The following is a 22277-nucleotide window of genomic DNA, read 5'->3' as shown; positions in this document are numbered from 1 at the left end:
TGTACCCATGTTCTGTCAGATTAGGCGACCCGTCAAATCTTGTAACAGGAGTGACATTCCGTCACAGCCATCTTGGTACACCCCGCACGCTGCAGTAAGCCTACAGTCTGAAGTTGCCAAGCAGACATCTTTTTACACCCACCGGAGTCTTGCATTTCACACTTATTTTTACCACTAAACTGAGCTTATATTGTCAAATACAGTATTTAGAAGTGACACTGTTTTGATGTTGAATTTTAAAAGCAGCGGCAAGCCTGCTGATCTCACACATTTGCTAATCTGACAGAAGACCACCGCTTTTAAAATTCATTTGTAAAACAATGTCAAGTCTTTTGCAGGTTTGCTTCTAAGCTTGCCCTGTATTTGGCTCCATCCATCTTCCCATCAACTCTGACCAGCTTCCCTGTCTCTGCTGAAAAAAAGCACCCCACAACATGATGCTGCCACCGCCATGTTTCACGGTGGGGATTTTAGGCCAAAAAGTTCAAATTTGGTCTCATCTGACCAGAGCACCTGCTTCCACGTGTGTCAGTGTCCCCCACATGGCTTCTCGCAAACTGCAAATGCGACTTCTTATGGCTTTCTTCTTGCCATTCTTCCATAAAGGCCAGATTTGTGGTGTGTAAGACTAATAGTTGTCCTGTGGACAGATTCTCCCACCTGAGCTGTGGATCTCTGCAGTTCCTCCAGAGTTACCATGGACCTTTTGGCTGCTTTTCTGATGAATGCTCTCCTTGCCCGGCCTGTCAGTTTAGGTGGACAGCCATGTCTTGGTAGGTTTGCAGTTGTGCCATACTCTTTCCATTTTTGGATGATGGATTGAACAGTGCTCTGTGAGATGTTTAAAGCTTGGGACATTTTTTTAGAACCTAACCCTGCTTTAAACTTCTCCACAACTTTATCCCTGACCTGTCTGGTGTGTTCCTTTGTCCTTTATGATGTTGTTTGTTCACTAAGGTTATCTAACAAACCTCTGAGGACTTCACAGAACAGCTGTATTTATACGGAGATTAAAATTACACACAGGTGAACTCTATTTACTATTTAGGTGACGTCTGAAGACAATTGGTTCCACTAGATTTTAGTCAGGGGTATCAGAGTAAAGGGGGCAGAATACAAATGCACGCCACACTTTTCATATATTTGTAAAACATTTTGAAAACCACCATTTATCATTTTCCATTCACTTCACAATTATGTGCCTCTTTGTGTTGGTCTATCAAATAAAATCCCAATAAAATACATTTGACAAAATGTGAAAATTTCAAGGGGTATGCATACTTTTTCAAGGCACTGTACAGGACACCTCCTCCTATGTAATGAGGAAAGGAGGAGGGATTTGTAGTCCAAACCAAGAGAGCAGCCTAGTGTGACAATGCTTCTCTTCCGTAGATACAGTACAGTCAGTGAGCATTGTCACCCTAGGGCCAGCCATAGACTTCGAATCTCAGCCGGTTCAGCAGGAACCAGCCGGGATTTGAACCATGTATGGACAGGCTGAATGTACCATGTTGATCAATCAATTTGGGTACAACCAGACTGCTGGATCTTACAGGGAGAATAGATTATTTCTGTTACATTTTAGAGAAACATCAAATGAGTTATTGAACCATATTGCAACAAACAGAAATAAAAATCAAGACACAAAAAATCTGATAGGAATTTTTTTTTTATGTTATTCCAATAAAAAATACATTCATACAGAAATATAACAATCTTGCAAAACAATTTTCAAATAAAATCTTGTAAAACAAAATTTCTTTTTACAAAAATCTTACAAAGATTTTTCAAATAACCGGGTGTATTCGAACGAAAAAAAAACAAAAAAAAAGGAAAAAAGGAAAAAACAAACTACTAATAAAACTTTTCCCGCCCCTCAAATTTCAAGCAAGTGTATACCCCCCTCCCATCAGCTTGACTGAGGCTCAGTTATCACCTGAACAGAGTGCGTTTTCCTCATTAAGTAAAATTTATAAGCATTGATATACAGGAGGTTCACACAACCCCACCCAACCCTAAAGAATGCTGATGGCATTTTACGAGCAAGACAAGCCAGTGCAAGTTATGCACTTTTGTTTATCTTCTTGCGATTAATATGGCTGAACTTTTAGCATTTCAAAAACGAGACATTCTGAAATGCCACCATTCTCCAGCTTATACAAAGATTATTTACTAGCCTTGTCCGTGTGAAACCGAAAAATATGGAGGAGCCGGCTTAACTGGTTTTATGCCAAAACCAAAACAGAGAATGACAAATTTACTTACACAGTAAGTTAAAAAAAAAAGAAAAAAGAAATAGTTCTGGGCCAACAAGTTTTAAGACAACTTTAGTAACTACATGTTTAAAAATACAAAATACTGTCATAAGGAGCAATGCACACACTAAGACATCCTTCAAGCAAAATAACTTTCTTCCAGAATATATGGAATAACCAGACAAGTTTCCACTGCTGTCCTAGTAAAAAAATAATGAATAATGAAGCTACTGCACAAACACATTTGGGCATTCCATTGTGCCAGCTCTCAATGACTGGTGGCAACTAAACTGAATACAGATGACACAGGTTTTAATTTCAGGCAACTCAGTGATTTAACCACTTGATGGCAAATGGCTTCACTTAGGACTTTCAATTTGCTGCAAATCCGACATATACAGTAGAAGGTTAATTGGCTACTGTCTAAATCTGCCCTAGTATGTGTATGTATGAATGTAGAGTTAGGGACCTTAGATTGTAAGCTCTTTGAGGGAAGGGACTGATGTGAATGTAGAATCTATATGTAAAGTGCTACGTAAATTGTCAGCGCTATACAAGTAGTTTGGAATTAACTGGCTATGCTCATCTCTCCTACAAAACAGCCCCCAAGTTTGTTGCCGTTCGGCATCAGAGATGCCACAGATGGTCAATCACTTGGTGCAAAAATGCAGCTGTACAGGAATCGATCGCAACTGCTAAACCAGGTTAATGGAATAGCAAGCTGCTATGGGCTACAAAGTTTTGTTCCTCCAGTATTCCAATCTGCTTTGCAGATCAGGCGGTGGGCTAGAACACATATGCTCCCCTTAAGGCGTAGGCACACCATTTGCTTTATTCACATTTTCTGCATTGTTTATAAAATTAAGAACACTTGCTCATAATGGACATGTTGGGAGCCCTAGAATACTTAAACATTTATTTACGATTTCCTTCGGGGCATATTTTGAATTGCTCTCTAAAAATGGGAGTCTCATCTCGTGCGACAGACAATATTGATGATCTTCCATCTGTTTTCTGTCATGGCAGGTTAGAAACTGTAGAGAAAATCTGAAGTACAAACCGTAATCACCCACTTTTGTACACAAGGGGAAGATTTATTATAGCCTAGATAGGGCAAGAAGCCTTCCAGCAAGTCAGTTTTAAGCATATTAAATCACAGCAAAAATGGCAACCTTGGGGGCAAGTTTTCAAAAAATAGATTAAAAAAAAAAAAAAAAAGTGTTTATTTCATTATGGCCATCTCTTCTATAGCTCAAGAGCTCAAACCAAAAGTAGCTATTAAAAGTAGGCACTCTGTTAAACCATAGATGGTTTGAATCTCGGCCGGTTCAGCAGGAACCGTGTATGGGCAGGCTGAATGTACTAAGTTGATCGATCAACTTGGGTGCAACCAGCCTGATGGATTTACTGCTATAGCCACTAGCAATAATCACTGTCTTCTGGTGGGGTGGGTGGAGGAAAGCCGTCCCTGCCGGGAGAATACAACGTCCCGGCAGGAGGGATTCCCCTGTCAGCAGTCAGCTGTTGATGGGGGTATCGTGTGAATTTCAACCTGTGGTTGCAGGAAAGAAAATTTGCACTGTCTATAGCAGTGGTCTCCAAACTACAGCCTGGGGGCTGGATGTGACCCGTGGTGCACTATTCCACCAACTGACACCATAGATGGGGCATTATTCTTCCCATTGATACCAAAAATGGGGCACTATTCCTTCCATTCAAACTAATGATAGGGCATTATTTATGCCCACTGATGCTGGGAAGGTTTGGAGACCCCTGGTCTATAGCCTGCCTTAGTGTTCCTTAAATAACTGCATTTCGTACAGGATGAACTGAAAGGGCTACTCTGCAGAGTTTAAAGAATACCAGTGTTGCCTTTACTCTACTGCCCATTACCAATGAAATTTATGTTTGAATGGAATTTCAGCACATTGAGACAACAGTGGGAGAGAAATTGTCTGAGTTATTGCTGCAAAGGTTAGAAGAAAGCATCACTGAGGCTTGGTACTGTCCTAAACATGTGCATGCTCCTTAATTTTTTATTTATTTTTTTCAAAATAGAACTTTTTAGATTGCAAGTAACACTGTGCATTCAGTACTACCTTTACATAACTCTTTATGACCACTCTAAGGTCGTGTTCATTCAGCATTGTGTGTGGCAGTACAGTACACGTTCTACTGCAAATTCATGCAGGGTTTTTATTCTAAGTAAAAATTGAAAAAAATATATATAAAAACAAAAAAAATGACTAAAATCTAAAATGCTCAGGATATCAGCTTTTAAAACTTTTATTCTACAGTTGCAGAATCTGTTTTTAAACATTAAATAACATATTACAAAAATATATTTCAAACTCTTAATACAGCTCTTCACACTCAGTGACCTAAGACTACAAAGGACTACAAAATGTTTGCACCCAAATAAAATCTAATTTGAAGACAAAAAAAATAAAAAAATAAAAATTGTTGCCCGTGATACATTTGCTTTGGTGGATGTCCGATGTCAATAAAGTTCAGACAATTGAAATAAATGAAAAAAAAAAAAAATAATAATAATATCCATTTTAAAACAAAACACATTCTGTACCTTGACAAGTATGAGTATTTTACATATTAAGTGCATGTATGGATACATTTGTGCAACTTTTGTGTAAAGAAAGTGTAAGCGATAGCTCTGAACATCAGTGTTCTTATGAAAAAAGCAGGTTACTATACTATGAGAGGTTGACGTAGTACAGGAAAAGAGGGGGAAGTAAAACAAAAAAAGGAAGGACACACATCCACACAAGGGCCAAAACAACAGTAATGTGTTTTTCAGCCTGTGTGCAAGTTTTATTTAGCAGAGCATAGGTCAATGAATATTGTGTGATTTAAAAAAAAAAAAAAAAAAAAAAGGGACAATGTGGGCACCAACAGTATAGGCCAGGGGTAGGCAACCTCAGCCCTCCAGCTGTTTTGAAAGTCCCATGAGACATTGCAAGACCCTGACAATCACAGGCATGATTCCTAGAGGCAGAGGCATGATGGGATTTGTAGTTTCACCACAACTGGAGGGCCAAGATTGCCTACCCCTGGTATAGACCAATCAAATCTAGAAGCATTGGGACAGATAACAAGAAGCCCCGTCTATAAACACCGGAAGAAAAATAAAAATGGAGGTCCTGCCCACAAGATTCCAGCCACCTCTTTTTGCGACAACAGAGTTTTAACTGGTCAGTCTGAGGGACACCTCCACATTTTTTTTCCTTCCAGTTCTAAACAAAGGGTCTGCTGTATTCGATTGGCTGTTAGCAGTCAGGGCTTTACTAATCCGCTTGCAGCACTCTATGGCCCAAGCATGGTGGAAAGAAAGAAAAATAAAAAAAAGAAACGACACTCTAGGGTGACAACAGAGCCTTAAGTAAGCTTACATCACTTAAACCCCTGTATCAGACCCCACCCATTATAGGAGAAGGCCACTTGCATAAGGCACCATTTTTAAGGTCAACAGTGCGTTAACAGCTAGAAAACCGGAAATTAGTCCTCAAGGCATAAATAATAGAAAAATTAGCTGCATGAGAAAAATCAGTATAAGCTATAGTGGTTTTTCCCACTTTTTTTTTCCTTTTTTTTATTTTCTTCTTTTTTTATTTTTTTTTTTCAATTCTATACATAAGTAACGTAACAACAGACCAATTGTATTTAGCTGCTCTCAACTGGAATCATAACTGCAGTCCTGATTAAAGAATGGAGAAGCGTACACATTTCCCCCTGATCCATGCAATACCTTTTCTATTATAATGAAGTTATAGTTGTGTTATAATTGGTAGATACACAGCTTATACAATGGATTACAAACGATCGTTGTAGCAAAACGAGCTACTTGACACATTGCACGTTTAATAGCTGCACCAGACAACAAAAGCACCTCTCACACAGGAAAGGGATCATCTGCTTATACAGAGGGGGGCTTTAGCGCCTTTCAGCAGCAAGGTCCCCCCTTTCCAAGCAGAATGACAGATGGTTGTCCCATATAACTCAGTATGCCATAGCATACAAAACATTCAAACCGTTTTTTTTAATAACTATTTTTTCATATTTTTTTTTTTTTTTTTAATCCCTCACAACTGAACTCAACCATAACAAAAAATAAAAAGTTCTTCCTCATTCAGACATTGGCTCCTGGTCACCATTCAGTCACCCAGTCATTAACATTCTCAGTGCACATGCTCACGGCGACGGCTTAGACAAGCCACTCAGAAGATAAAGCACCAATAGTGCACAGGCCCGGTCAGCTCCAGAAGTAGCACTGTATGGTGGCTATGCCGCATCTCACACGATTGATAAGCCCTGCAAAGCCTCTTGGAGAAAATGAGGTCTTGAAGGCAACTGGTTAGGGTGCAAACTGGCATGCTTTGGCTGGAACTCGCATCCCTCGCACAAGGCAATTTAACCTTGAGGTTACTCTAAATCACGTGACTTCCGCATTCATTCACATGTGTCTCTTCATGTGCAGAGCCAGATGGTCTGATCTGGAGAAACACCTGAAAGAAGAAGAATACAACATGCTCAGAACAGGTTTATGGTTAAGACTTACAGCAGCAGGTTTTGCAAGCTTTAACAATTTCTTAAGCAAGAGTTACATTTGTAGTAGCTTAATCACAGTTGCATAGGAGCCTCCAAATGTAGCAATTTACCACTGAATATATAAAACACATGGTTCCCTATGGCGCAAGCTAAACAAGTAGCATGCAACAATTATTTTGCCTGATTAAAACCGGCCATAGATGGATTGATGATCCCTGCTGAACTGGCAGGATTTCAATCCATCTATGGCTGTTCCCGTTTAAGAATCAACCTAGTGATCAACTCCTTTCAAACAGGAATGTGGGAAAGTATGTGCTTGAGCGGTACATGCAGCCAATCGTCTGCAGTGCTGATCAGAGTATTCTGGCAGGGGAGAGGTCCAAACACTTTTATGAGGAACTAAACCATCCTAATTTTTAGCCAAGGAAGCTGCTATCGAGGACTCTTTTTGATCTTCAACTGCCATGATGTTACACATGTGATCAGTTAGGACACCAGCCATTTCAATGTTTGATAGTGTGGTTGAGAGCACAGCTAATGTGACAGTAACATTCCCGGCACATGCCGATAATAAGTTTGTTGAATGAGTTTAGTTCCACTAAATGCTACATAAACACAGAAGGAGCGATTTTATTCTACCCGTAGTGATCAATAATTATCCTTGGTGAGAATTTGAAATGTTACTACCGCCACTATAAAATTTCTAGTCACGCTCACACAGTGACAGTGATGAGATACAGGAAAAAGGAATGGGGGGGGGGGGGGATGTTCCCAAAAAGTCCCAGGAAATTCCATCATGCGGCACTTCTCCAAATCCATTAGAGGTGAGTTGTATGTACACAGATCTGTCTATGCACAGAAAACATCTATTTTTTATAAAGGGCCTAGTGTGAGGTGCTTTGGTTATTATATATGGCCATGTATAGAAAACAAATGGCCAGTTTGTCCAAATCTTACCCACGGTAGAAGCATTGGGGAAAAAAACAAAAAAAAAACAGGCCTCATGAAAACAAGGCAATCAGAGGAGCTGGGTAGGCTGCTGCTTATAGTAGCAGGCAGTTTGTCATTTTCCAGAAACCGACATCTGAAATGTGTAATTTACGTGGCAACCGTAGCAACAACAGAGAGATTCATAGAAACGAAATGCTAGAACTGACCGGGCTGATCATGGAAAGTACCAGCCTTCAGCTTTTATTTTCCGACCTCTACTACAAAATGACAATTGTAATGAGGTTGCTATGGCTACCAGATATTTTGTAATAGTCTTACACATCAGGTTGTGGGCATAGTCTAGGTTTCTTTTATCGACCAAAGCTGCTATCTAGCACATGCGGACAGGGCTCAAATCAGGCAGTGGGTACAGCTCTTCATCTACCAAGACACTGGACAGTGTAAAGGCAGGGCTGAACAGAATAAAGGCCAGCAACATCACAGTAAGAGAATGAAGCCCCAAAAAAAAAAAAAAAAAAAAAAAAAAAAAAAAAAAAAAAAAGTCAGTGGCCATCTGCTAGAACAGGTAGAATTTAATTGGTTGTCAAGGCATAATTTTATTTCCTAAAATATATTATACGTACCTGCTCTGTGCAATGGTATTGCATAATGTAGCCCCTTACTTCCTCTTCTGGAGTCCCCAGCCAGTGCTCTCCACTTCTCCTTTCCAAGTGCCCCCCATAGCAAGCTGTGTCCTATGGGAGCACTCTTGTGGGTTCTTTGCCAAGCCAGGCTGTGTGCATCCATAGAAACACACAGTGCTACTTGGTCACGACCCTCACTTATTCACACAGGACTTGACTGAGAACAGCAGGAGCCAATGGCTCCTGCTGCTGCCACACTGACCTGCGAGAAGAGAAGAGCAAGCAGCGCAGCTGAGGACAAGCACTGGATCAAAAAAGAGAAGCCATGTAAGTGTTTAAAAGGGAAGCTGATATTGGAAGATACTGTGTTTTAACTTAATGCAGAGAATGCATTAAGGGAGATGTACAGCCAAAGCTTGTTTGGCTGTACTTCTCCTGGGGATCACAGTAGTTTAGTTCATCCTGTACTCCTGTGACCCGTTTTCAGCAGGCTGAAGCCCGCTGTCAGCTGACGTCACAGAGCCAGTCCAGGCTCGGGAAAGATTGGAACCATATGGCTGGGATCCATCCACATGCCTGGGCCGGCATTCAGCTAAGCCTCCAGTGAGAGTGAGCCAGCCGCTCCCTCCACAGCCCAGCGTTTCATTGAGCGCGGAGCGGGGGGGGGGTTTGGTCAGAGCTGTGAGAATTGAGCAATCAGGGATGTTTGATTGCTCGGTACTCAGTTTTAGAGCCGGTGGGGGACAGATGCAGCATCGACATCTAGTAGGATTCAAACTTTATGATTGTCTTTTAAGGTAAAAAAACCTTATGCCTTTAGAACCACTTTTAGGCAGTCCTTTATTAAAAGTAAAATGCATACCCCTATTCTGCCCAAGTAAACCCACACATAACAACCCAACTCTCCACCTCCATCCATCTTCCCAGGTCAAGATTACTTCCACTGCTTTTCTACATTAAGCTGTCAAATGATGTAGCTACTACTACACAATAAAATTCTGATATCTAAATGATGCAATCTTCATTTGGGCAATCAAATCTGGTCCTGGGTTTCAGGGGGGCTCCTCAGCAGCTGAACTAAAGTCCAACAGAGGGTACGTGGCGGTAAAGTTTAGAAATGTATAGACTGCGCCCCATCTCACCTGTCACAATGTGTGCACTTAAATGGCTTGGCACCAGTGTGTTTTCGGAAGTGTCTGGTCAGTTCGTCACTTCGTGCAAAACGCCACGTACAGCCCTCCCATGAACATCTGTAAGGCTTCTCTCCTGCAAGATAAAAATCACAAAACAATCTGGTTTAGTTTTTAGAAAATTTCAACTCTGGGAAACCATTGAAAGAAATTAAAAAAAGAAGTTTACAATAATCTAAATCACAATTCACACACAGCTGGCATTCAAATGGTTAGTTCTGTTTCTTTGCAAATGGGGCAGTGTACGGTTCATTGTGTAGCCTGAGTAATTCCATTAAGCACACACTAAACAAATCACAATGGAATAAACATTTGTTGTCCTCAGTTTACTCATCAAAAAGTCAACTTGCAAATCTCCCTAAGTTCTGGGGAAAGTAAAACTGATGAACAATAGTCTTTAAGCTGACAAAGACTGAATAGTGAATGGCAACTGTAAACTATGAGAAACTAAAAAATGCATTTTACATGACGAACTGGTGAAAGGCTGAGGCCGTTGTTTTGCATTGCGATTTTACCTGACAATCAGTGGGCGTGTACATGGAAGAAAACTTGCAGCACTGGAAGTGGCAGTTGTAATCACAAATCTTGGCGGTTCTTTTAAAGCTTAACTGTACTTTCGGCCTGAATCCTTTTCCGTCGCATCAAAACAAAAAAGGAGATTAAAGTCTTCTAGTCTATTCTGTTTAGAAAGCAGCCACAGCATGGAATAGAAAAGCCTGCCCACTGCCAACCTGCTGTAGAGAAGGACCCTTGCTCTCGGTTTGGAAGCAGTGGTCTCTCTAAAGCAGTCTGACACCTTCAACCAAGTCAAGCTTTGCACTCTGGAGAGCACTAGCTTTGATTTAGCAGGGGTGTTAGGCCTTTGCTTCCACATACTGACAGGGAACAGGCTTTTCTACCCAGGCTGTAGCTTCTTTCTAAAGGAAAACAAAGACTTTGTACACTTTTTTTTTTTTTTTTTTTTACCTGTTATGTAATTAGCGGATTTCAACCAAAAGTTCAGCTGAGCTTTCAAAGAACCACCATTTGCAATTACTTCTTCCAGTTTGTTCTCTTGCAGCCTTCTCCTTCCCTCCCTGTGACTGCAGCAATGTCAGCTAGATAGGAGAATCTTTAATGACTTGAGTAGTTAAAAAAAATAAACTGCAAGCAATATAAAAAGATGCACACAGATATTGTATTAGGCCTCTTTCACACCAGTGAACCAATCAGGTCTGCCTGTCCGTTTTTCCGGCAGACCCGATAAAACCACACTTTGTTCTCTATGGGGTGGTGGATGTCAGCGGAAATGCGTCCGCCGACACCTGCCAGGCATCCGATCCGGTCTGCTAAAAACAGATGGATGGTGATATGGATAAGATGACAATTGGATGAAAACAGACATGCAGTCCGGTTCTATCAGACCACCCCAAAGAGCAGAGCGGGCTGTGTCCACTCTGCATAGCGGAGCAGACATGGACCTGTCATCCGCCTGCTCAGCGGAGATCTGGGGAGAGATCAATTGCCCTACTTCTGAAAATCCTAGTTACCTGGCTCCAATCCATAATCAATGGCTTCAGTCATTTCCTATGGCCAGAACAAGCATGAGAGTCAGCGGACCTGACATCACTCTGATTTAACTTGCTGCTTGCTTGTTCCAGGTCACTGTCTCAGGTGTTGAAGTTTTCAACCAGCATTTTCAGAAGGTGGTCAGCAATGGTGGTCTACACATACTTCTCTGTAGAGGTTTCCTTGAATGTGTTGCAATCTAAAAGGGGTTTCGTATTCAGGTGTTTGCAAGATTCATCTAAGCAAACAGTTTTAGCAGACTCAGATTTGGTTATCAGGCTTGGATATCTAGCAAGTCTAGCACTTGCGGATTATTGGCCAATAGAGCCCTATTTTATAACAACATTTGCTGCAGCTTATACTCAGTGGTGCCAGCGCATACACATTTCCTTCATACACTCAGCCCGGTAGAGGAATTAAAAGTCCTAAAAGGTCAAGAAAGTCCACAGGGGTCAATTTACTAAAGCTGAAAAGTGCAAAATCTGGTGCAGCTGTACGCAACCAATAACCAGAGACTTCAAAGTACTTTATTTATAATAAGAATAATGGAAAATGCCTTTTTTAAAGTACTAACTTGATTGCCTTACTGGGAAACAAACTGGGGCAGCCACTACATGTCACATGAACTTTATACATCATTAGGCTTACACAACTCAAAGGAATGTTGTCTAATGTTTTCTATGACCAAAATGTGACAAAAAAAAAAAAAAAAAAGCTAAAAAAAAAAAAACAAACTTGAGAATGACAAACTGCAATATTTCAATCAATAATAACAAAAAAAATATTTTAAATTGAATAAATGTATATTCTAAAACAATGCAAGCATTCATTAGCTTTCCATTTAGTGACTGATGAAAAAACAAAAAAAAAAAAAAACAAAAACAACATTGCATGTATAAATACATTTTGAAGGCTCCCAGTCAAGTTATAATCTTGTTGCGTTTGAAGACACTAATATCAACCCCAAAACACGTATGGCGGCTACCAATAGTGTGCATTTAGATATCGGCTTTGCCTACCATTGGTGATTTTTTTTTTTATCAGTGAATATATAGTCAGGCTGGACAAATCTCAGTGTACAGCTTTCTGAAGGAAGGTCAATGTAGACAAGTTTTTTGTGCTGGTCTACATTAATAGCACATGTTCCCTGGCTACGTTCGGGAAAACGTCCTACTGGTTACTGAACTTGACTCTTTGGCTCCTGTCCCACCCAATTATAGGACAGTTAAAAAAAAAAAAAGGAACAAGATATGCAAATGGATGTAAATATATGTCTTGAACCAAAGACATAAAAATTTACATTTTTTAATGGATATAAAAACAATGCAGGGTCCTTTACAGGTAATTAGGGCAACTAACAACTGAAGATGAGCTTCTCTGCAAGTCAAAAATTGTATAATGTTGAGCAGAAATCTTCTAGCACGCTGGAACACTTGATATCTGCATTTAAAAATGTTCTAAAAAATAAAATAAAAAAATTAATCTGTGTGAATTTAAAAAAAAAAAAAAAAAAAAAAAAAAAAAAAAAAAAAAAAAAAAAAAAAAAAAAGGGAACTGGAAGGATTAGCGAGTAATGGGTCTCTCATCATACCAACAACTTAACCAGCCACTGCATGACAGCCAGTGTTAGATGACACACATTGAAGAAAAATGCTCTGCTCTTTGTGTATGTGCTCATTCATTACTATTTTCCTGTGGACACAAGTCAAGGAAAGACAATGGATATTTAGGAAGCTCATGCTGGGTAAGCATTATGCGATCTCTTTTCCTGGACACACTCTGTATTCTAAGTTCCATCCTCACAGCAGGAAGGAATGAGGAAGGACTTTCCCCAAGACAAGGATTTACCATGACATCACTGATGGACTTTGGGTTTCCACCCTGTGGTTGTGCAATGGCATGACAGCAAGGGATTCCCTTCTGTCAAGCCCCTTTTATTTCCCAAACATTGAACAAGCACTGACCTGTATGGGTACGCTGATGTGCTTTTAAATGCGAGCTCTTGGTGTAAATTTTCTTGCAGCCATTAAAAAGACACTTGTGGACACGTTTCTTGCCATCCGGCGAAGTCTCTCCGCTGATCGGACTACCCTGTTCAAGAGTCTTTCCAAAGCACCCAGAGCGCACTTTCCCTGGGGAATGGAGCTCACCAGTGATAGCATTCCACAAATGGGTGGGGGACTCCTTGCCTTGCTCTGGGGATGAAGGTGGGGTGGAGGTGACCGACGAGCTAAATGGCTCCGTTTTAATCACCATGTCACCGATCGGGTCTGAGGTAAATTTGGTGGTCGGGGAAAGTTCTTCAGAGCTGTCCGACAATTCACTACTAATGTCAGAGTTCAGGCTAGTTGTCTCTAAATTCTGACTGTCAGAAATGTCCTCGGTTTTAATGCAGACAAGCTGGGGGTCCGGGTCATCCTTTTTCTCACATGCCAGGATAAATTTGGTCCAAAGGTCCTCTTCCCGATCAAACTTAAATTCAGAAGCCGAAACATAGCAAGGTTCACTTTGTAGGTAACGTTCAAGTTCCAAGCACGTCTGTAAAAAAAAAAAAAAAAACAAGATAGAGAGAAAAAGATATGAGAATTTGAGCGGTAATTACTAAACGCCTGGTTTACAAAAACTGCAAGCAAACGGTGGGGTTGATTTACTAAAATGGGAGAGTGCAAAATCTGGTGCAACTCTGCATAGAAACCAATCAGCTTCCAGATTTTATTGTCAAATCTGAATTAAATAAGCTAAAGTTAGAAGCCGATTGGCTACCATACACAGCTGCACCAGATTTCGCACTTTCCAGTTTTAGTAAATAAACCCCACGGAGCGATTACACATGGCAACCAGATTCCATAAGAAACCTAGGTAGGCTACAACTATAGGGCTGACGTAGAAGACTGGTGGCAAAGAATAGAGCAAAAATAAATCTGTAACCAAAATTTCTTGTCTTGTTTTCTTAGAAAATTAAACATGGAAGGCTTGGCTGCCATGGGCAATACCAAGTCTTCAATTTTCATAGATCAGCCTATGACTATCGTTCATGTCTTTAAGCAACATGCAATGACAAGCATGAAGCACAATCAGAGTCATTGCCCAATGCTTCTAATCATATTCATTCATCTGCTAAACTGGGAAACACAAAGTGGTTAAGCTGACATTTGAAGTGCATGACAGTCTAGTCAGAATAGTACGAGAGGCCCAACATGCTGCAAAGACATCAGATAACCCACATTAGTCATCAGATATCCTCAGTGAATTAAGACTGACAAAAGGCGACTGCTGATTGGCTGCTAAATGGACACTGCACTTTGAGCGCTTCTTTTTGCGTCATTCACATAGTCGTTCATATACCGCAGCTATGAATAGGCACCTGGCCAAAATGGACTCTAGTTATTTCCTTCCAGAAAGTGAAAAATTAACCTCGTAAAAAGCCAAAATTTGCAGAACTGCCTCACTTGCAAATGAAACTAAATGCAGAAGCCGGGGGGGATTTTGCAAAAAGAAATAAGGAAGCAAAAGATGTGGCCAACACTACAGATATTGACTAATTATAAATGGCTGATTAGAGGCCACAATTCTTTCAGAGACTTGTGGAAATCATACAAAGAATTTGATCGGCTAGCCAATAGTACAACTAGATGAGTCATCTACATTCCTTTCACGCTGAGCCCGAAGAGAGACTTCCTTCTGAAAAGCTGACGAGAAGCCAAGGGACTGTACTGGTAAAAACGGATCACTCTTGGTGAATACTACCTTCAAACTCATAGAAAATTTAAAAAACAACAACGGTTCTAAACATGCTGATGTGGTAAGACAATGCACCGTAGAGCGGATTTTGGTCTTTCATGGTTGCTGTAAAATGTCAGACACTTATTTTTACATGGACCTGGGTGCTCACTTCGCCCCCATGGCCTGCAGACACAAGCCATCAACATGCCACACATATTTCCCTAGCTAGCGTACAGCCCCAGGAGGACTCCCATACTGCACTATTGTATTTCCTCTTTTGGTCTAAACAGAAATTCAAATTAGCAGCATGTTGCAAATCACAAAAAGAAAAAAAAAAAACAAAAAACCTGTACGAATCAATGATTACATTTTCCTATAATTAGACAATTGCTTTGCTGTGCAGATGAGAAAATGCATTCTATTGATCCCGAAAATGAGGGGGAGGGGGGCAACCATTGATTGTGATGTTGTTAAACTTTAATAATGCAGCTACTTTAAATTCTCCATTATGCAAATAAGCGCAGGGACCAGGAGATGGGCCCTGTGATAGTTTAAATGTCTCTGCAGGCTTTCTGGGAAGAGGAGCTGGCTCTGTGCCAAGATCTAAAATGCCTGAAGGAAGCTACTGAGATCAATTTCAATCACACACAAGAAGATCTGCCTCTTTGATGGCAAAGAGGAGGGGGATGAATACAATTAACCAGGAATGTGAAGGTTGTAACACTTTAGTGCTCGGCTCACAAACAAACACACAGACATTTGATCTCTTAATTCATTTGGTTAAAAAAAAAAAAAAAGTAAACATGACTAGATGGGCAGACGAGGACAACGACTGTGACAGTCTCAGGGAAAACAATGGCACAACCACTCTGCAGCCTTTGACAAGCTGATACCACAGTATAATAAAAGTCTGGTTTGTTTGGAGTGGGGATAGAGAATACAAAAGGTCTGGTTGGGGAGAATTAGCCTTTTGTTTCAGTGATTAGCGACTGTCACATAACATGGGGGGGGGGGGGGGGGGGAACCATTCCAATAAACATTTTATACTAATGCACATTCTATGAATCATAATCAAGGGGCTCTGACAGGTTGAAAAGCTGATCTGTCCAGATGAAGGGCATGCAACCTGTAGGTCAAGGCCTCTCAAGATGACCAGACATGCCATTCATTCTATTCGTAAGCTGCCTACAGACTCTGGGTCAAGGCCTCTAAACGAGCTCTCAAGATGGTTGGACAGCCCATTCATTCAGCTAGGAAGCCATTTAGATATGAAGTGTACAACCAGTGGATGGACGCTCATTCTACTGGAAAGCTGTCTAGAGTTGGAATATACAAGCTGTGGATGGAGACCCCATAAAATTCCTTGAGATGGCAATTCTGTTGGGAAGCAGTCTAGATTTGGGGTATGCAACCAGTAGGATGAGACCCCCAAACAAACTCTCGAGATGGCCAGACATGCCATTCATTCGATTGGGTAGCTTTCTAGATCAGGGGGTATGCAACCTGTGGATGGAGACCCCCCCTTAAAGGTTTTGAGATGTTCTTTCTATAGGGAAGCTGTCAAGATGTGGGCTAAGCAACCTGTGGGTCGAAACCCCATATAGACACTCGAGACAGCCAGACTTGACACTGATTCAACTGGGAAGCAGTGTAGATGAGAGGTATGCAACCTATGGGTGAAAACTCCAAAACAAGCTCATGAGATGGTCATACATGCTATGCATTCTATTGAAAAGCTGTCTATATGTAGGGTATGGAAGTTGTGAGATATGCAACCTATGGGTGAAGACCCCCAAGCAAGCTTGAGATGGTCACACATGCCATTCATTCTACTGGAGGAAAGTAGTCTATATGTAGGGATTGGAAGTTGTGGAGTATGCAGCCTACGGGTGAAGCCCCCAAACAAGCTCTTGAGATGGTCATACATGCCATGCATTCTACTGGAAAGCTGCTTATATATAGGCTATGGAAGTTGTGTAAATGTGGAGTATGCAACTTATGGGTGAAGACCCCATGCAAGCACTTGAGATGGTCACACATGCCATGCATTCTACTGGAAAGCTGTCTATAGGTTGGGTATGAAACCTGTGGGAAAAAAAACAAAAAACACACGAGATGACAATGTGCCATTCATTCTACTAGATAGTCTAGATGTGGAGCATGCAACCTGTGGATTAAGAACCCCAAGCAAAGCTTGAGATGGTCATACAAGCCATTCATTCTATTGGATAGCTGTCTAGATATAGGCGATGCAACTTGTAGATGAGGACACCCCCCCCCCCCCCCCAAAGCTCTTAAGATGGTCATACATACCATTCATTCTATTGGGTAGCTGTGTAGATGTATGCTATGCAACCCGTGGATGGAGACCCCATGACCAGATGTGTCATTCATTCTACTAAGTATCTGTCTAGATGTGGGGTACGCAACCTGTGGATGAAGAACCCCAGAAAAGCTCTTGAGATACATACCATTTATTCTACTGGCAAGCTAAAATTAGGGATCCTGTAAGAACGACCCTTCAAGCATAGAATTATAAAATCCTTACTCTTCCGCCCCCCCCTCTTACGTATTGGGTTCAGCAGCACTAGTTGGATCCATCGGTATCAAAAAATCATGCAAAAAAATAACATTATTAGCAACAATAGTAATAATGCTAATAACTAAAAAAATAAAAATAATACCACCAACGCTCTATAGGATCTGTGCTGACAGATTACCCAGATTAACTGCCAGCCATTCATTGTTCTTCAAAGTAGCAGATTTAAAAAAAAAAAAAAAAATTATAAATGAAGAAGTGACAGGAATAGCTTTTGGCAGAGCCTGTCGCTAAGCTGACAAGCCCCAGCTGTATAGTTTGGACCCAACGCAAGTATAAAGTTTTGCCAAATGGCTGCACGGTTACTAGTGAAACCCAAGCTATTTGAAGCTGTCAGTGGAAATCACAGAGCTCCATGCACAGCGATGCACTCCCCCCCCCCCCCCCCCCCTCTATAGCAGTACACAAACTGGCACACTGCATGTCCAATACATGCAGGATCCCTGCCTGGGGGGCTGTATATGCAATACACCCCCCCATAGCAGTATACAAACTGACACATCCAATACATGCAGGATCCCTGTCTGGGGGGGGGGGCTGTATATGCAATGCACACCCCTATAGCAGTACACAAACTGACACATCCAATACACACAAGATCCCTGTCTGGGGGCTGTATATGCATTGCACCCCCCCCCTAGCAGTACACAAACTGACATTCCACATCCAATACATGCAGGATCCCTGTCTGGGGGCTCTGTATATGCAATGCACAGATGATCATAATAATAATAGTAGTGATGATGATTGGGGGGGGGGGGGTGCAGGGGAGAAGAAGCTGATGTCTGATCTTGGGGGTTTACCTGTTGCCAGTACTCCTCCAGGGATGGCAGGGCAGAGAAGTAGCCAGTGTCGTGCACAATCTGAAGCTCCTGGAAGATGCTGCACATTGGTAGAACATCCATGACTTACAGAAAAATCAAAAATTAAAAAAAAAAAAAAATCTAATAGGTCAAATAATCTATAAAAATAGGAAGTGCTACCATAGAGTCAGAGCAGGTCTGTGCTGCTGCAATAATAATAATAATAGGATAGAATCCAGAGCTTGCAGAGGATAGATCCCTGTAGAATGGAAGAAGTACGCCAGGTTTTCATGCAAATGTCACTGCATAGCAATTAGAAGAAAAAAAAAAACCCAGCAGAGGAGCCCCCAGTCCACAGCCAGACACACACACAGGGCTCAGCCTCCTCCTGGAGCTCAGGGCTTGCTCAGTGGTGCAGACAATATTTGCAAACACTGAAGTGACTGCAACTGTAAACCACTGCAAAAACTTCCCTATACAACCCATGAGCCAGCCTCTCCCCCCCCTCCTTCCCCACGTGATCCCATTACGCCGGCTCAGTACAGCGCCCAATCAGCTCTCACCCCTTTCCCCGGTGTTTGTATGATGTCAGATGCGCCCAATCGCGGCGCCCGGCGCTTCGGGGAGGCCTCTCGCGTGACGAAATCCTTCCCTAACGCGCGCCGGCATTGGACAGATTCGAAATTTCGTTCCGCCCCCGGGAGGGCCGGACGGGGCCAGCTATTTTTAGATAGGTATATAAGACGGCTGCGGATAGCAAGACGGCTTCAGTGCGCTCGATGGCCGCTGCGAGCGCTTGTGGGCTCTCTGTGGTGAACATGACAAGAGCTGCGGCTGCCTGTTTCTTGCCGATAAAATCACGTTAAATAAAATAAAACTATGTCAAAAAGATAGATTCCGGGTGTGCGCCCGGCGCGGCCATTTTGTGGATGTGCCCGCTCAGCGAAATGTATGTGAGAGGTCACATTCCTGGCGGTTCAATGGCCGCCCGGTCGCAGGCATTACATTACGGCTCGTTCACAGAGCTGATATGTCTGCTTATTAATATGTGTGAGCGCCCCGCCCCTCCCCTCAGGTCACAAAATGGAGTCGCTCTTGTTTACTCAGTTTGGCTCCAGCAGGAGGCGGGCCGCTCCCATCCCCCAGCTCAGCTCTGTAGACATCCAGTCCCGTCTATAGAGAAGTGACAGCAGCAGAAGAACAAGACTGACAGAGCCCAGTTCACCTCACATTATTCAACCTGTGTCTTCCCTCCCCCCACCACATAGCTCTGTGAAGTGTGGAGGAGCAGGTTCTCACCTCTGCAAAAAAAAAATAATAAAATAAAAACACACAAAACACGGCATCGTTTTGTTAACAGCAACAAAGAAAAATAAATAGTGATAGAAAAGCTGAAATAAAAACACTGCGAATAGGTTCACAATTGTTCGTCTGTATTCTCACACGCTCCTATTGAAGTCTACAGGGACAAAAACACACCACATAAGCGCTGCACCGCTTTCCAAGTCGCACAAAAGTGCGTCGCATACATGCGGTGAATGGGCCCCATAGACAATAATGGGACATACAAATATACATGTGGAGCTGATTCAGAGACAGATCCAAAGTCCTGGTGGCCTGGTTAGTAAGGGCTGCAGTGTAATGTCCACTCATTCAGGGCAGACTTTTTGCAGGGAAGTAGAAGCGGTCTCCAAGATATGCAAGAAAGAAAACCAATGCAGACGCCTCTGAGTGAAGACTGTTAAGTGTGCATTGAAAAAAATTCACATAGTAACTTACATTAAGGTTGACAATGATGGGTACATCTCTTAGACCCCTTTCACACTGGGGTGGTTTGCAGGCGCTATTGAGCTAAAAATAGCGCCTGCAAACCGACCCGAAACAGCCCAGAGGGCTTTCACACTGGAGCGGTGCGCTAGCAGGACGGGAAAAAAACGCCATGCTAGCAGCATCTTCAGAGCGGGGAAGGAGCGGTGTATACACCGCTCCTGCCCATTGAAATCAGTGGGGCAGCACGGCTATACCGCCGGCAAAGCGCCTCTGCAGAGGTACTTTGCGGTAGTTTTTAACCCTTTCTCGGCCGCTAGCAGGGGGTAAAACCGTCGCTAAAACGACTGTAAAGCGCCACTAATAATAGCGGCGCTTTACCGCCGACGTACCTCCCACCCCAGTGTGAAAGGGGCCTAAGTAAACGCTCAGCGAGGCATCCATCTCGCTGGTCTGACAGAGGCGAGCTGTCACGGCCACTCTGTAGTCTCTCCTCTCAAACACGCCTGTGACATCATCCCGACCAGCGCTGCGGTCCAGAGAGCGTTACAAACCTCCTCTCCAGCTCTCCAACACTTCACCACCATTCTGCCGGCCAGGAGAGACTACAAAGCGGCCGTGACAGCTCGCCTCTGTCAGACCAGCACGATGGATGTAGAGTTGCCACCTCACCCCTTTAAAACCGAACACATATGAATTACACAGGTTCTGTGGCCGATTAAGGTGGTAATTAAACTCACTTGGTGCCTTACCTGCATTCAATTAGCCTCAAAACCTGTGTAATTCATATGTGTTCGGGTTTAAAGGGATAAGGTGGCAACCCTAGATGGATGCCTCGCTGAGCGTTTACCAAGAGATGTACCTGTCATTGTAAACCTTAATGTAAGTTACTATGTGAATAAAATTTAGCAAACAGGTAATTTTTCTCCTTTACTGATGTGCGCTAATGGGCACTGATAGGCTGCAGTGATGGGCACTGATGAGGTGGTACTGATGGGCACTAATGAGGCGGTACTGATGGGCACTGATGAGGCAGTACTGATGGGCACTGATGAGGCGGTACTGATAGATGGTACTGATGGGCTCTGATAGGTGGGCACTGATGAGGCGGTATTGATAGATGGTACTGATGGGCACTAATAGGTGGCACTGATGAGGTGGCACTGGTAGGTGGCAGTGATGGCCACTGATGAGGCAGCAGTGAAGGGCACTTCTAGGCGGCACTGATGAGGAGGCACTAATGGGCACTGTTGGGACTGCACTGATAATCAAGACACTGATAATTAGTGCCCTGATTATCAGTGCTGATGTCCCTTTAACACAAGCCAGTTATCGGCTCTCTTTTTCTCTCCCTATGCTGTCAGCATGAGTAAAGAAAAGCCGGCAACCGGCTTGTGTTTACATCGTGATCAGCTGTCATTGGACACAGCTGATCACAAGATAAAGGGCTACTGAGATTGGCTCTTTACCCCAATTTGTGAACAGCTCAGTCCGAAGGACATGGCAATCAAAGAGCATATAGGGGGTGCACGGGCAGCGCGATCACAGGAGGACATCCATGTACGCCCTCCCGGGAAAGTAAGGAAGTAGTTAAAGTGGTAGTATACCACTGTAATAAAAAATAAAAAACTTTCCCCTGCAAAATAATAGCATAAGGTGCGCATACTAGCACATTCTGAAATACTTACCTTAAAACAAAGTCCTCCAGTGGCGAGCTGTCACTGCTAAGAGGGCTTCCATCTTCTCCTGGTCTTCCTTCCGATTTCGTTGGACTCCAGCTGTGTGAGTAGCCAGAGCCACGATGATGTCACTCCTGCGCATGCGTGCGGGAGCCCTTGGTTACGGCACGGTGCTCTGGAGGTCTGGCGCGGTATGCCAGACCCTTAGAGCACATGCGCCGATGACCTCACCGGCTTAATGCAGGGTGAATATCTCCTAAACAGTGCACATTTAGGAGATATTCATTTTTACCTACAGGTAAGCTTTATTATAGGCTTACCTGTAGGTAAAAATCACAAAGCAGACTTTACTACCACTTTACCGTTAATGACACCCCAACCGCAGGTGGCAAACACAGTGCCATGCAATGTGGTTGCAGTGCGTTTCCAAAAGTAGTGCATGCATTACTTGTGGTGCGATTCAGAGCAATTTTAGCCCATCTAATTTAGCCCCACCACCCGTGCCCTGCTATACTTGCCTTCAGGTTGCTAAGCTGTCAGCACCCCCCACAGTCGGATTTGAAATCCCCCCATCTC

General features: G+C 42.7%; 1 protein-coding gene across 1 annotated transcript; it reads right to left on the bottom strand.

Moving 5' to 3' along the window:
* Window positions 1-1653: 1653 nt before the first annotated feature.
* KLF6 (KLF transcription factor 6) lies at window positions 1654-18727 on the bottom strand. The gene is made up of 4 exons (XM_073629891.1): window positions 18256-18727; window positions 13095-13668; window positions 9535-9658; window positions 1654-6775 (listed from the first exon to the last, which is right to left on the bottom strand). Exons 1-4 carry the CDS (start codon window positions 18355-18357, stop codon window positions 6724-6726), a joined length of 852 nt encoding a protein of 283 aa, XP_073485992.1. The 5' UTR covers window positions 18358-18727; the 3' UTR covers window positions 1654-6723.
* Between the last annotated feature and the right edge of the window lie 3550 nt (window positions 18728-22277).

The sequence above is a fragment of the Aquarana catesbeiana genome, linkage group LG05 (genome assembly GCF_042186555.1).
Source record: "Aquarana catesbeiana isolate 2022-GZ linkage group LG05, ASM4218655v1, whole genome shotgun sequence".
Taxonomy (NCBI): domain Eukaryota; kingdom Metazoa; phylum Chordata; class Amphibia; order Anura; family Ranidae; genus Aquarana; species Aquarana catesbeiana.
Note: the sequence above shows the minus strand (reverse complement) of the source record. Positions and strands in the feature narration are given on the sequence as shown.

What these genes read in the sequence shown, in the direction of transcription:
- KLF6 (XM_073629891.1), bottom strand. Translation starts at nt 18,357, where the DNA reads ATGGATGTTCTACCAATGTGCAGCATCTTCCAGGAGCTTCAGATTGTG. An exon ending in TGGAGGAGTACTGGCAACAG is followed by an intron (nt 13,669 to 18,255) that starts GTAAACCCCCAA and finishes TTTTTTTTACAG; the next exon opens with ACGTGCTTGGAACTTGAACG. An exon ending in AAGTGCACACATTGTGACAG is followed by an intron (nt 6,776 to 9,534) that starts GTGAGATGGGGC and finishes TTCTTCTTTCAG; the next exon opens with GTGTTTCTCCAGATCAGACC.